Source organism: Giraffa tippelskirchi, chromosome 11, assembly GCF_054371585.1.
Source record: "Giraffa tippelskirchi isolate mGirTip1 chromosome 11, T2T-mGirTip1v1.2.pri, whole genome shotgun sequence".
Classification (NCBI taxonomy): Eukaryota; Metazoa; Chordata; class Mammalia; order Artiodactyla; family Giraffidae; genus Giraffa; species Giraffa tippelskirchi.
The window spans coordinates 16,732,597-16,747,892 of record NC_137285.1 but is presented as its reverse complement, the minus strand read 5'-3'; the positions used below and the strand labels follow the sequence as shown (position 1 = coordinate 16,747,892).

The 15,296-nt window shown below is 41.1% G+C and overlaps 1 protein-coding gene across 36 annotated transcripts in view; it reads left to right on the top strand.

Moving 5' to 3' along the window:
- CIT (citron rho-interacting serine/threonine kinase) overlaps window positions 1–15,296 on the top strand; it is a 166,935-nt gene that overhangs the window by 91,455 nt on the left and 60,184 nt on the right. For 28 of the 36 annotated variants that reach the window (XR_014068484.1, XR_014068485.1, XM_081539819.1 and 25 more), the window contains 6 exons: window positions 3,818–3,988; window positions 4,263–4,313; window positions 5,078–5,131; window positions 7,507–7,647; window positions 9,531–9,656; window positions 12,977–13,072. Coding sequence is in view for 34 of the 36 variants with exons in the window: in XM_081539819.1 (XP_081395945.1) it covers window positions 3,818–3,988; window positions 4,263–4,313; window positions 5,078–5,131; window positions 7,507–7,647; window positions 9,531–9,656; window positions 12,977–13,072 (639 nt within the window). In the remaining 2 variants the exon portion in view is untranslated. The remainder of the gene's footprint in view (window positions 1–3,817; window positions 3,989–4,262; window positions 4,314–5,077; window positions 5,132–7,506; window positions 7,648–9,530; window positions 9,657–12,976; window positions 13,073–15,296) is intronic. The other 8 variants (XM_081539829.1, XM_081539825.1, XM_081539841.1 and 5 more) reach the window with 1 other exon arrangement.

Here is a 15,296-nt window from a genome sequence, read left to right as displayed (position 1 = left end):
GAGGAACCAGAGATCAAATGGCCAACATTCGTTAGATCATAGAGAAAGCAAGGGAATTCCAGAAAAACATCTACTTCTGCTTCATTGACTACGCTAAAACCTTCGACTGTGGATCACAACCAACTGTGGCGAATTCTTCAAACAGGTGAGACTACCAGACCACCTTACTTGTTTCCTGAGAAACCTGTATGTGGGTCAAGAAGCAACAAGTAGAACTGGACATGGAACAACGGACTGGTTCAAAATTAAAAGGAGTACGATAAGGCTGTATATCATCACCCTGCTTCGTTAACTTATATGCAGAGTACATCATGTGAAATGCCAGGCTGGATGAATCACAAGCTGGATTCCAGATTGCCGGGGGAAACATCAACAACCTCAGATATGCAGATGATACCACCCTTATGGCAGAAAGGGAAGAGGAACTAAAGAGCCTATTGAGGTTGTAAGAGGAGAGTGAAAAAGCCGGCTTGTAACTCAGCATTTAAAAAACTAAGATCATGGCATCTGGTCCCATCACTTCATGGCCAGTAGTAGAGGATAAAGTGGGAGCAGTGACAGATTTTATTTTTTTGAGCTCCAAAGTCACTGCAACAATGACTGCAGCCATGAAATTAAAAGACGCTTGCTCCTTGGAAGGAAAACTATGACAAACTTAGACAGTGCTTTAAAAAGCAGAGACATCACTTTGCCGACAAAGGTACGTACAGTCAAAGCTATGGTTTTTCCAGTAGTCATGTATGGATGTGAGAATTGGACCATAAAGAAGGCTGAGTGCTGAAGAATTCATTGATGCTTTTGAATTGTGGTGCTGGAGAAGACTCTTGAGAGAGTCCCTTGAACTGCAAGGAAATCAAACCAGTCAATCCTAAAGAAGATGAATGCTGAATATTCATAAGAAGGACTGATGCTAAAGTTGAAGTTTCAATACTTTGGCCACCTGTTGTGAAGAGCTGACTCATTGGAAAAGACCCTGATGTTGGAAAAACTGAAGGTAAAAAAGAGAAGCGGGTGGCAGAGGACAGAGATGGTTAGATAGCATCACAGACTCAGTGGACTTGAGTTTGAGCAAACTCGAGGAGATAGTGAAGGACGGGGAAGCCTGGCGTGCTGCAGTCCATGGAGTTGCAGAGAGTCAGACACGACTTAGCAACTGAACAACAACTTAGCTAACCCCAATGGAATATTTGGATTTGGTTTAAAATAAAACACCTAGGGATTTTCCTGGTGGTCCAATGACTAGAACCTGTGCTTCCATTCCAAGGGGCATGGGTTCAATCCCTGGTCAGGGAACTAAGATCCTATGTGCCGTGCGGCACAGCCAAAAATTTAAAAAATTTAGAAAACACCTAGATACCTCACGTGATAGATTCATGCTGCATCACTAGCAATTGCTGGTTCCACCAACCCCCCTCCTTGGAAAGAGAGACAAGAATTTGGGTAACATAGAAGGCATTTGAGTTTTAGGACTTCTGATTGTTCCTATTCAATCAGAATTGTAAAGCTCCATTCCAAAGAATGACTTGAGGCATGACTCAAAAGTTGTCCACATTTCCCCATTCTGATCCTGTTCAACTATGACCCGCACTGAGCCCACACTGAGATTTGGACAGCTCTCTCTCAGCTGTCCTTGGAAATGGACCTGATCATCATCTCTGAGATTTTTCTTGAAATAGGGATTTGGTCAGCTGTTGGATATATAGAATTTCCTTGAAGTAGCTGGCAGAATAACAGTGGCTCAATAAATGAAGTAGAATTCTTTTTGATGTCTGTAGCAGGCTGGGTGCCCTGGGAGCTCAGATTGCTGACAGAGGTGTTGCCTGATTCTTGCCTTCCTCCCCTTGGGTGCTGACAGCTCTGGACAGAGAGATGTTTAGGGCAGGGGGTGGGGGAGTGTTGGAACAGTGCTCTGTCCTTGCTCCTGACAAAACACAAAAACCTTTTTGCTGAAAGTTTAAGTCAGACAAGGGAGCTCAAGGATAAAAGATGACCAAGATGACTCCCACCTGTCCGCTTCCTCCACAGTTTGGTATTTGTGCTTGTGGGCATCTCCGATGGTACTTTGGATTTTTTAAAATCAGGAGAAAAGAAATTGAGTTTTTAGGTAAAAGAAAGTGTTTTCATAGATAATGTTTTTATCTTTATATGTTATATATATAATTTTTTTTAATGGTGGAAGGAGTCCAGGAAGGCTTGATACCAGAGCTATGCAAGTCATAATAAATCATCATACAGCCCTGGCCGAGGGGACTAGAAAAACCCAAAGTAGAGGGTGTGCCATCTCACATCATTGACTCATGTTCTGTTCTGTGAGTTCAGATAATCGTTGAGTAGTTTATAAAGACCTTTGGTTATGTAACCCAGCACCACCCACTTAGTGAGCCTTGTCCAGAAAACCTGGTGCCCCATGACTTGTAGAATTGACCCTCAGTAACAATGCAGCTGGCCCTCTGTAGCCACAGTTTCTGTATGCATGGATCAACCAACCTCAGGTCGAATTTGGTCCTGGAACCAACTCCCTGTGTATACTGAGGGACAACTGTATGCTTTTAGTGCTCCCTTTTGTGCTCCCCGCCTTTTTTTTTCTGCTTTCCTCTGTACCACTAACACAGAGAGATGTGTTTACATGAAAACTACCCATTTTCATAAAGATGTCATCTTTGCTTTAGTGTGCATATGGGGATTGCCTATTACAGTGGGATGAAGCTGTACTGTTACTGGGGGGAAAAAGCATTTTATTGGTTAAAAAAATATCCTTGCTCAGTGGATCTCTCTTCTGTTCTTTCTTGGGAGAACAGATCTTAGAGATGATCACTAGATGTTGTGAAGGTCAGAGACAGTCTTAGTTCAACTCTTTATTCTTTTCATTTTATATCCTCCACCCCTACCACCAATCCATTGGATAAACTTTGCTCATTCATAAACCTTATATGTATAGTCTGTGCTTTTGCTAACAGAAAATATTTTCATGCTCTGCCCCGAAGTTTTCAAAACCACTGTTTATTTCTCATGGTAAATCAGTTTTGGAAAACCTCAATGCAGATGTTCTGATTTTAGAAATTCACTTTGAGAAAGGTTGGGCTGTTGGGATTACTTTAAAGGCTTTTGCTCGAGGGAGCAAGGTAATTCTTTCCTTGGAGTCTTTCTTACAAGTTACTTTGACCAGAGCCAGTGTTTCCTGACGCTTCCAAATTTCAGGGTGACTTGTATCTCAAGAGCACCATTAAGTTCTTCATGCAGTTGGGGCCCAGAAAAATTAATGGTGAGAAACTGACATGATGAGTTTTACCTTCCAAGATTCTCTCCATTGAGATTTCCAATTACCCCCTTGTGCCATCTGAAAGGTTAATTTTAAAACTAGGTACCATATTTAATTATGTTAGGCGCACGTGACTTCTAAAGGACAAATCTATATAAATGATTACCCTTGGGGGAAAGCTTTGCGTAAGCAGATTATCCTGGTTGTTTAAAGTACATCCCTTGCTGCTCTCTTGTGTTACAAAGGCCTTAAGGTTCTGTACTTCTTGTACGGTATTATTTGCTCAAAGGATCTAACTGTATATAAGCACATGTGTTCCAAATGGTGTTATTAGTGCTACATGATCTACACGAAAACAGTTTAAAGATTTAATATTCTTTTCTCTCTACTCACCCTCCGCACACCTCACCCTCATCCCCATCTTTCACCTTTTCTCTGGGTCCATTCTCTGCTGATATCTTTTCATTGTGTCTTCTCTCTGTTGTTTTCCACCTTCACTTCCTGTCTTTCCTTTCCGGAGTTCTAAAGTCCTCCTTTCTTCTGTTGCCTGCTCTTTAGGAGTACCAGGCTCAAGTGGAAGAAATGAGGTTGATGATGAATCAGTTGGAAGAGGACCTGGTTTCGGCAAGAAGGCGGAGTGACCTCTATGAATCGGAGCTCAGGGAGTCTCGGCTGGCTGCTGAAGAGTTTAAGCGGAAAGCAACAGAATGTCAGCATAAACTGATGAAGGTAGCTAGCTCCCCTCTGGGAGGGAGTTACGGAAGTAGAATCCTGGATAATCTTAGCAATAATAAAGGGAATCCTAGCTTAATGAGTGAACATTTGAGAAGCCATGGGGTGCCCTACAGAGTTCCTGGTGTTGATTAGAGAAGGTAACTTAATTTTTTATTATCATCCTAATTGTTTTGGCCACAGAGACCAAGAAAGTATAGCCTGTAGTGTTGTCTTATAAGATTTTTAGGTTCTTGAGAGTTCCCAATATGTTGTATCTTTTAAATTACAGGCTAAAGATCAAGGGAAGCCTGAAGTGGGAGAATATGCCAAACTGGAGAAGGTATTTTCCATTATTGGTATTGGGATTTGGGGCAGATGGTCTCTTAAATGGGCTTTCCAGGTGGCACTAGTGGTAAAGAGCCCACCCGCCTCCCAATGCAGGAGATACGAGACGAGGGTTGGATCCCTAGGTCGGAAGATCCCCTGGAGGAGGGCCTGGCAGCCCACTCCAGTATTTCTGCCTGGAGAATCCCATGGACAGAGGAGCCTAGTGGACCACAGTCCCTAGGATTGCAAAAAGTCAGACACAACTGAAGCGACTTAGCACGCACACATGCAGTCTCTTAAATGTTGCTCTCCATGGCCTGTCATTGGTTAAGAATGACAGTGAATAGAGAATTCTCTTCTGAGTTTATTTTGATGATCAGTCTCTGGATGACCAGGTTTAGCTTCAGCTATGGTTCTAAAAGGGGGAGAAGACTCCTCTTCTTTTTTTTTTTTTTTGTCATGCCCTCTCACAGTAACATACAAACCCAGATACTCAGTAAAACAGATGGGAAAATTTACTGTTTTAAAGTACAGGCGATTTTGATTCCCTTTTTTGCCATCTGTGTGTGTGTTGCTGGTTCTAGAGAAACGGTCCACGTGGAGGTTTACACTGAGACATTCAAAGGCTTCTCTGATAGGCTACTGTTCTTCTTCTCCATCAGTAGGTACTGGAAAACAATAAGACCCCCACAGAAACCTCAAGAAAATAGGCCTGTAGTAAATGTAGCAAGACCTTAATACCAATGTGCCTTTTATTTCCTGGGATTTTAATTACAGATTAATGCTGAGCAGCAGCTCAAAATTCAGGAGCTCCAAGAGAAGCTAGAAAAGGTAAGCCCAAGGGGATATTTTGAGGAACTTACCTCCCATTTCCAAGTACTTTTTCTTGCCCTATCCTAGAGGGTGAAAGATCAAAGAAAGAGAATTAGTCACCCAGCACTGAAGGAGATGAAGCAGGGTGGTGAGTTATTACCTGAAAATATCAGAGTTCTGAATATACTTTCTCCTTTTGGGACCTGTCAAACAGTATTTGTTTAAACAAACAAATAAACCAGAAACCAAGCTCTGTGAGACTGTCAATTCAAAGTTCAAATTGTACTACGACAAATCCCAAGAGGCTGGTTCCTCTGTCTTCAGGGGACCGGGTTCACATCTTGTTCATGACCCAGACGGCTTTCCATCAGAGACCACTGGCAGCCTTCCTGTCCATTGGGAGCCTGGAGGAGCCAGGAGTCCTCGAGTGGTTGGGAAGGAGGGTGGGTGTGGTTTATGGCTTCTGACACAGTGAGTGCTAATGGCCCTTCCTTTGGGTGAACAAGGGAAACGCTAAAGAAAGGGCCAGAATGAATATGGCCTTTCATATCAGGAAGGTTTGTGAATGTGTTTAAAGAGCCCTTTCATTTTCCTCCTCGTTTTTAAAGTTGTGTTATTGAAAACATGTAACTTTACCATCTTAATCATTTTGAGTGTCCATTTCCTCAGTGTTAGATGTATCTCCATTGTACAGCAAATCTTGAGAACTCTTCTGTCTTGCAAAACTTGAACTATCTGTTAGATGCTAACCTCCCCTTTAGTGAATGCCCATCCTTGGTAACCCCTTCCTTCCTTCCTTCCCTCCCTTCCTGTCAGTTTATTTTATTGAAATATAGTTGATTTACAATGTTGTGTCACTATGCCGCACAGTGAAGTGGTTCAGTTATACACGTATGCACCTTCTTTTTCATATTCTTTTCCTTTATGGCTTATTACCAAATACTGAATATAGTTCCTTCTGCTATACAGTAGGACCTTGTTTATCCATCCTGTATATCTATATGATATATATCACTATATATCATAATTTGCCTCTGCTAATCTACTTTGCTTGTATGCTTTCGACTGCTTTAGACACTTCCTGTGGGTGGAATCATACCGTATTTGTCTTTTTGTGACTGGCTCTTTTCGCTCAGCACAGTGTCCTGGAGGTTCATCTACGTTGCAGCATGTGGCAGGATCTCCTTTTCAGAGGCTTCATGGCATTCCATAGCTGGGATGATCCACTTTTTCTGTATCCATTCATCTGACTCCTTCCTGCCTATTCTTGAGCTCACTTCTGAACGCCTCTCTCAGCTAGAAGTTTGTGTGAGGACTCATATCTTCTAGGACTCTGCCCCCCCTGTAGAAGAGGGGAGCAACCTATACATCTCAGCCACAGATGTAATTCTAAGTTTTCTAGTGGTCACATTATAAAAAGGTGAAAACTCTTTGAATGATACAGTTTTCACGATGCAGTGTATACAAAATGTCATCACAGCATGTATTGATAATAAAACATTTACAATGATTCAGTTTTTAAATGAATTAAACTTTAATAAATTTTAAAATTGGTTTCCTAGTCACACCAGCCACATTTCCAGTGCCCACTGGGCACATGTGGGGAGCAGCTCCCACACTGGCTGGCATACAGGTCTCCCAAGCTAGAGTTTCCTTGCCATTTTCACTTTTTCAAATGATAATTTAAAGTGAATGAATGTGAGGTTGGTGGTTTACAGTCTGGTCTTTATCATGATGCTCAAAGAGCTGCAGTATAGTTAAGACACAAATAAAAATTAACTTCAAAAGGTTAATTAAAAAAAAAAAAAGACTTCCCTAACATGAATTTTGAGTCACTACAAATGCTATGGTGGTTGTGCCCTCTGATAGATATTTCTCATTATTAAAGGTTTAAATTACAGCTTTTATGTTGTATTGTTATACAAGTTAATAGTAGAGATTCCCCATAAAGAAGTTGGCAAATGAGACGATTATATAAGGAGAAAATTAATGCTCTGAGGTAAATACATTAATACTTGGGCAGATAAATCCAAGACTTTTTGTTTGCATTTATTCCAAAATATTGAATCTAAGATGCTAAAGTTTGTCCAGTACTCCATTATCTTCTGTACCCCAGGAAATAAAAAAAAAGAACAAAACACTGTCAGTTTTAATTGTAGGATTCATCATTCCAAATTTAGTGATGTTAAAAAATATAAGTGCACCTTAGAATAGATGAAATACAGAATAAAATGAAAAGTTTGTTTGTTTTTTGAAGAATGGATAAAAATATCCATTCAGTGTGACCCAATTTTTTTTCCTGTTTAGGAGATGATCCTCATCTTTTTCTGTGTCTAAACTGGGCCATCTCACCCGTCCCCCCCCGTCCCCCCACCTGTTTCTTCTCCTTTCAGGCCGTGAAAGCCAGCACGGAGGCTACTGAGCTGCTACAGAACATCCGTCAGGCGAAGGAGCGGGCCGAGCGTGAGCTGGAGAAGCTGCACAATCGCGAGGACTCCTCCGAGGGCATCAAGAAGAAGCTGGTGGAGGCCGAGGTGAGCAGGGGACCTCCAGCCCCCATGTCCTGCAGTGCCTGGCCTCTGGCTGTGTGGGGACGAAATGGAGGCACCACCTTCTCTCTGCTCGCCTTTGTTCAAACCACTTTTCCTTTCCACCCATTCCTCTGAACCCGAGAGGCTTGGGAACATTTTCCCCAAAGGGGAGAAGCATTTGTCACAGAAGCTGCCAGTAGAAAGATGTTTTGGATAAAAACCTTTCCTTCCTGTTTGTTTTCCTCTGACCCACTCACTTGTGTGGGTGGACTCATGTTTATCTAGGTGAACCGTGACGCCGTCCCTGAGGTCTTCTCTTCCTTCCCTCTGTACCCTTGCTTTTCCTTGACTTTTCCTCCCAGCAGTGATAATAACATAGTAAATTTTGAGGCTTCAGCTGTGACCTGTGTGTGTCGATAACTCCCGGATGTATTTTGGGGCCTCTTCTCTCCCTTCAATTCTTTGTTGTTGTTGTTGTTGTTGAAACCAATTATATAATTAGGCAGGAAACACATGAGTGTCTTCTCATTGTAAAAAAAAAAAAAAAAAGCACAGAACTGAAGAATCTAGAATCAGAAGAGACATTTCCCTTTACTCCCCTCCAGCTTCCCCCATGCCTGGGTGACAGTTCCATGGAACAGCTGTGCCATAGTTGACTTAACTATCCCCCTTTCCTGGGCTTTCTGCTTCTCCTTATCACCGTGCTGGTGGTGACCTACTTGTCCATGACTCTCTGGGGCCACCCTCACCCACGATCCAGGCAGTGTTTCCCACTGCTCCCCTGACATCTTGCCTGGGTGTCTGAACAATGCCTCTAACCTAGAATGAACTCACTATCTTCCCAACAAGCTGGGTCATCTTCTCAATCTCCTCATGCCAGTCAGGGCCATATCGTCATCCATGTGGTCACCCCAGGCTTGGAACCTTGACATCATCTGCTTCTCCCTGGGCCCTGCCATTCCACAAATTCTTCAGCCCTGTCAGTACACCCACATTGTCCCCCTCACAAGATCTCCCCCTGCTGGCCATTTCTGCAGCCTCCTCATAGTGCGGATGCTCTTCCTCCTAGCTGAGCTAATGTAGTCATTTCTCAGCTTTCTGCTTCCAGTCTCGCTTTCCTCCCAGCTAACTCAGAAATATCAGACTTGTGGACCTCCAGCTCCAGGCTCATCGCCACCCTTTGTACCATCCCAAACCCATTAGTGCTTCCCTATGTCTTAGATACATGAGACTATCAGCCATTTGACCCACACATGCTCCCCTTCCCATGTTCTCCTGCTTCCTCCAAACTCACCTTGTGCAGCAGCCCCTCTATGCTCTACCTGGGGCCCAAGCTGGCCACCTCTGTGCTGTTGCTGCTGCGCCCGTCTTTATTTGAAAGGCCTCCCCTCTCCCCTCCGGACCTCTCCCCTCCAGCCTGCTGCATCGGCCCCCTCCACAGCTCACATCTCCTTGACTCCTCCCCTCACCTGCTCAGTTCAAAGCCCTCTTTCCTGCCTGCAACCTCCCTCAGTGCTCCATACCTGTGTGCTTCATGGCTCTGCCCCTTTTCACCCATTTTATGTTTACTTGTCTTTCTCTTACCTCTTCCAAGGGCAGGCATTCTGTCGACTTCCTCTGGGTATTTTCCGAGATGCCTAGTGTGCTACTTTGCAGATAGTAGGTGCTTGGTAAATATTTGAATGAATGAATGCACTCTTGTAACCTACACAAGCGAGTACTACTCGGATTCCAGAACCGTGTCTTCCTCGCCGTGGCTCTGGGTGCCTGAGACCTCTCTTCCCTGCCGCGAGCGTCCGCTTCCCGAGGGCCCCCTCCCTCGGCGCAGGCGTTGCGCCCGCAGCCGTCACCCCATTAAAACTCTCTGATTGATTCACGATCTACAGGAACGCCGCCACTCTCTGGAGAACAAGGTAAAGAGGCTAGAGACCATGGAGCGTAGAGAAAACAGACTGAAGGATGACATCCAGACAAAGTCCCAACAGATCCAGCAGATGGCTGATAAAATTCTGGTGAGCAGGAACCAAAGTTGGCAAGTTCAAAGATAACAGGTTACAGAGGGAAGGGGGTCAAAAAGAAGAACCAACCACCGTCAAAGGGGAGGTTGTCGCCGAGCAGGTGAATTAAGAGGAAGTGGTCTTAGCGGATGACACGTCAGAGACTAGCATGAGTAACCTTATAGGTTGGGCTTTTCAGCACTGGTAACAGATCCATCAGTATGTTTTTTTTTCTCGCTCTGTTTGCTACTGCCTGACCTTTAGAAATACGAACGTGCACACGCTGTCATCTCCAATAAATTTTTACAGGAGGATTTACGTACTCCTATCAGCAGAGTTTTGTATGGCTGTTAACATTGCAAATGCTCATTTTAAAAGAAAGGGGGTAGGGATTCAGGGCTTTAAGACTAACACTCAGATCCTCGCTTTTGCAGAGGAAAGAAGTCACGCAGAATTGTTTTTCTCCGAGTAGTATTTGTCATAGATCCATGTTCACCCACTCACTTTCTCTGCTACAGTTGGTTATTATTCTTATTATTATTTTCACTTTCCTTAAATGTAGCAGATCTTTTTTTTTTAGGTTTATAATCACAGTGATTCTGTTTTTGGCTCTGATCAAATTAACTTGATCAAGGAAGGCTTGGGTGGTACTTGCCAACGTGTTGGAAGTTTTGCTCCCACCAGGGTGGAAGGCAGGTGAACCTTTAAAGGACTCTCCTTGAATTTCAGTCCCCAAATCAAGAATTTGATGCCACTTTGGAGAGTCTGTTCATAGCCGCTTCCTTCCCTGCCCCTGGGAGAGACTCTGGAATAGTCGACCATTCCTCTCCACCATAAAAAGGCAAGGTGGTAAGCAGGGTGCTTCCCGCCTCCCTCTCTCTGTCTTTCTCTCTCTGCATCACTTCTGGGAAATGAGTCACCAGCAACTATATGAACTCCAGAATGACTGACTTATAGGCCTATTCTAAATACCAAATAAAAACCAATAAAACCCTGACGCTTCAAATCTTTACATCTCTGTGTGTATTCATGAGCATATGGGTATTTTTGAACAAATAGATGAAAAGAGAAATCAGTTAAATTGTTTTGCTTTGACACACAGTCTTCATAGATCCGTCTACACACAAAGGCAGATGTGACTATTAGTCTACTCTCTCTGTTCTCTCGTTCCGTCATCCAAGTTTCTCTTGGCAATTGTCAAGTGTGTGAATTTTACCGTGAGTCCAATGAATTCCCACCGAGATTCCACCACTGCCACCTCTTGCTTGGTGTGAACGACGTGGTTAAGTCTCTTGTGGTTGCAAAGTGTTTCTCTGTTTAATGGTGATGTGTTCATTCATTCATTCAACAAATATTTAATGAGCTTCTACTATGTGCCAGGCACTATTCTAGGAGCTGGAAACAGAGCAGTGAACAGCAGTGTTTGCATAACAGGATGGAAGAGTCTGATCCAACACATGTAGAAAAGATAACGTTTTAAAAAATGACAACAACAACAAAAAATGCCAAAATGCCAAGAAGTCAGATTTTAGAATGTCCGCTTTTCCAAAGGTTCATCTGCAATTAAAACGTCGGAGTGTAGAGTTCTGCATTCCTGGATTATATGTTGCAAAGTCCCATTCATAGATGGATCAGAAATTTGGTCTCAATGTTGTGAATCTCAGATGTCTGAGTTTTCAACCTGTTTTCAGTTTGATTTTCATTTCTGTGCCATCTTAGGAGGACTGAAACTAAGACAGTTATCAAGTGATTTCTAACGTAAAGGAAAAGTAGCAGATTTCTTTTTCCAAGTGTGTCTTATTACCTATCCTAGTACCTTTGTGGTTGTGACTTCATTTATCAGAAAGTACCTTTTGTTAAAGAACCTGGTGCTTAGGCTGTAAATAAAGTATCTGGAACAGGAGCAAAGAGGGGTCCTTAATACTGTTACGTAATGATGATGCTCGGAAAGTCATCTCAAATGTTATTTGCATTAAAGTATTTGCTATTCTGATAAGAACTTTCAAAACAGATAATTGGGGTTCTCATTATAGCAGAATCTTTTGCTTTAATAAAAAGACCTCATTTCTGGGGATCCTTTAATATACGTAAAGCCCTTAAAGTATGTTTTTATTACTTAACATCCTATTTACATTCAACTTTTCAAGATGACATCTGTTAGATTGCAATAGATCTTGTGCACCTGGTCTTAACATTATACTTTACTGGTCCCCAAGTCAAAGTCAGTGCTTGCAGACTTCAGAATTTCAAAAGCTTAATCAGTACCATTTCATGTGTATGTGAATCTGAAAGTATTTTTTTCTCCATTTTATGGTCATATCCTGTATAATTTCCTCGTTCTTCAAATTCTCATAATTATTTCCATTTCAAAGAAAATCTTCAAGATAGTGTGAAGAGATGAAAACTTGGAGTAATAACTTTTGATATTAGTAATTAACTAATGGGTCCAGATTCATAAGAATTAATGTAGATGCAGATAGTTTCATTCAGAGACTATTTCAGTAAGTTGAATGCTGCCTTTTATATGATCAGTTTATAATATGTTGCAAATGAATTGGTATAATTTCCAAATGAATTTTGTTTAAAAGCAGAAATCTTAATAAGAGAATGAAGAGGACTTTACATTTGAGCTATTTATATTACTCCAAATTCTCTTCCTATCTTCCACATATGTGTACACATATTTATGTCATTTTTAGTCAATTTTATGTTCTGCCTTCTTCCCATTAGTGTTACATCATCACATGATATCATATGAACATCTCTAGATAGTCACATTCTCCATATTACCAGTCAGTTAAAATAATCATTCAAAACTCAAGTGTTTGAATTGTTATATTAGTTTTCCTTCTTAGCTAGGGTTCCTGTGCAATCATTTTGTTAATGAGGAAAATATAAAATTTTTTTTTATCATTAAAATAAACAAAGTAAATTGCCATTACTTTTCTCGTTTAAGGCTGTCACCGGAGCAAAAATTGCCTGAGGCTCAAGACAGTGGTCAGGGGCTTTGCACTGTATGGAATTTTGAAATTGTGTTGCCTCGTTACTCTCATTTCTCTGAGCAGAGATGAAGAGCTGCCTTTGACCCTCACACTGATGGGTTTCTGGTCCCAGCCCACCAGCTGTGTGTGTGTGTGTGAATACTTGGACTTGGAAACCCCAGGGCCAAGGCTCAGTGGTGGCTTCCTTCCCAAGAGCCTTAGGGGCTCGTTGTGAGGAAACACATGCCTGTTGTCTCTGGTCCCTGTGCCAAAGCCGTGTTTCCTCTGAATGTCTGACATGCATTGGCTCTGTCCTTCCTTCACATACCTGACCGTCTCCTCTTTTTTGTCTAGGAACTGGAGGAGAAGCACAGAGAAGCCCAGGTCTCAGCCCAGCATCTGGAGGTGCACCTGAAACAGAAAGAACAGCACTATGAAGAAAAAATTAAAGTAAAGACACTTTCTAGTTTTCTCTGCCCTTCCTCCTACAGCACCACGTAGCTCCTCTCTCTTCCCAGGTGCTTTGGGCCACTTCTTGCTAGAACAAAGGACTGTCTGGGGTAAATGCTGTCCTCAGGCCATGATGGGGGGTTTTATCCATCGAGGGAGTTGGATATCAGAAGTTCAAAAATAGTTTATTTCAAAAAATTGGTCATCGTGTATCTGTAAATATTTAAAGATATCTTTAATATATTAAAATATTTAGAATACTTTTAAATATTTTAAAATAATATCTTTAATAAATCTTAGAAATATAAAAATAATAAATCTTTAAAATATTTTTTGACCCACTGTCACTCAGTCCATGATAATTTAGATTTAGACAGAGTCATCATTTCTTGGCTTTTAATTTCCTTCTTGCATCTTAGACCTAGATCTTTGTCTTTTATATAAAGTGTATCCTTGAGGACTTTCTTTAGTGGAGATAATGCTGGTGCCAGCCTCTATGTTTTGTGTGTCTGAAAATGTCTCTGTTTCTTCCTAGTTCTTGAAAGATGTTTTGACAGGGCATAGATTTCTAGGTTGGCAGTTATTTCTTATGATACTTTTTGAAAATATCATTCCATTGATGTGTTTGGCTTTTATTATTGCAGTTGACAGTCAACTGTCAGCCTAAATGTTGCTTTCTTTGAAAGCAATCATTCTTTTTTCTTTTAAAACTTTGTTTTGTCTTTAATTTTCTGAAGTTTTACTGTGATAAAACTTTACATTTAGACAGATGTGGAGTTATTTATTTATCCTTCTTGAGATATACTGGACTTTTGAATATATTAAAAAAAATTCTGGAAAATTATTGGTCATTGTGTCTCAAATATTGCCTCTTCCTCTTCTCTCTTTCCTTCCCTTATGAGAATATGATTAGGCATGTGTTAGGTTACCACTTGTCTTTTGGTGCTGCATTCTGGTTAAGCTCTAATTGATTTTCCAGTGTACTAATCCTTCCCTGTCTAATCTGCTGCTAAACCCATCCATTGAGTTTTAAATTTCAGTTAGTGTATTTATTGGTTTCTTGTCAGTCTGTTTGGTTCTTTCTCAAGTTTACTAGATTATTTAGGACAAGAACTTTTTATTCCCTGCATTCATTTGAAGCTTATCTTCTGCTTCTTTAAACTCATGAGCATAGTTATTTTTCCATCTCTAGCTGATGATTCCAGTATCCAAAGTATCTGAAGGTCTGTTTCTGCTGTTGTTTCTCCTGGTTCTTTTTCATGGTGTCTGTCTTTTTGTGTGCCTGGTTAGCCGCTCATTTTCCTTGGAAAATTAATAATGGGGATTCTTTGAGGCCTTGAATGAAAATGGGTGCCCACTTTGGGGTCATTCCTGGGCTTTGACTTCTCTATTTCCTTACCCTTTGAGGCGATTAAAAATGAAGCTCAAGTTTGTTTCAGCAAATGCCTCAGGTTCAAAACAGCTTTCTGCATTTCTTACCTCTCTGGGTTTCTGCTTTCACTTGGATTTTAGTCTGTAATTTCTTACTCTCTTGAGACTTTTTAGGTACTTTTGGAAAATGTTTTTCATATTCTATCTAGCATTTTAAATCATTTTTCGTAGAAGAGCTGGTTTAAGTAATCCAGCCCACTATATCAAATAGTGAATTAAATTATTTTGCTTATTGACATTATTATTTCATTTCAATTTTTAGTAGTAAGTTCAGTGACCAGAAGTGACCATCACACCATATTTTCATTGTGATTTTGGCCCAAGCCTTTAATTATGTCTTATGTTCTTGAGAATCAGACATTGATTGGTCATTACATCTCAAATACTGTTATTTTCCCGTCCAAGTCAGACATTGAAGGAGTCTTTTAATTTTTGTGATGATTGTATTACTGGTTTGGTTGGTATCCTCAAAGAGTTAGCTGTTCCTATTTTGGGGAACAACAAGTATACATACTCACATAGCATCCTCACCATCACTATTCTGGCATCTTCTCTTTCACCCCTGGGGTTACTTTTGGTTATTTTTCATTGAAAGAAATAGAAGGAAAGAACCTAGAATGGACCTTAGTTTTAGTGTGAATGCCTGCTTTCATACATTTTCAACTTTATCTGCCAATTTTTGGTTTTAGTTCTTACTGGCTTCTAGACTTTTATCTTTGAAATAAACTAACTTTCAGAAAATTATGAGAATGTTTACAATTGTCCACTGGCACCTTTGCATGATGAAAATAAC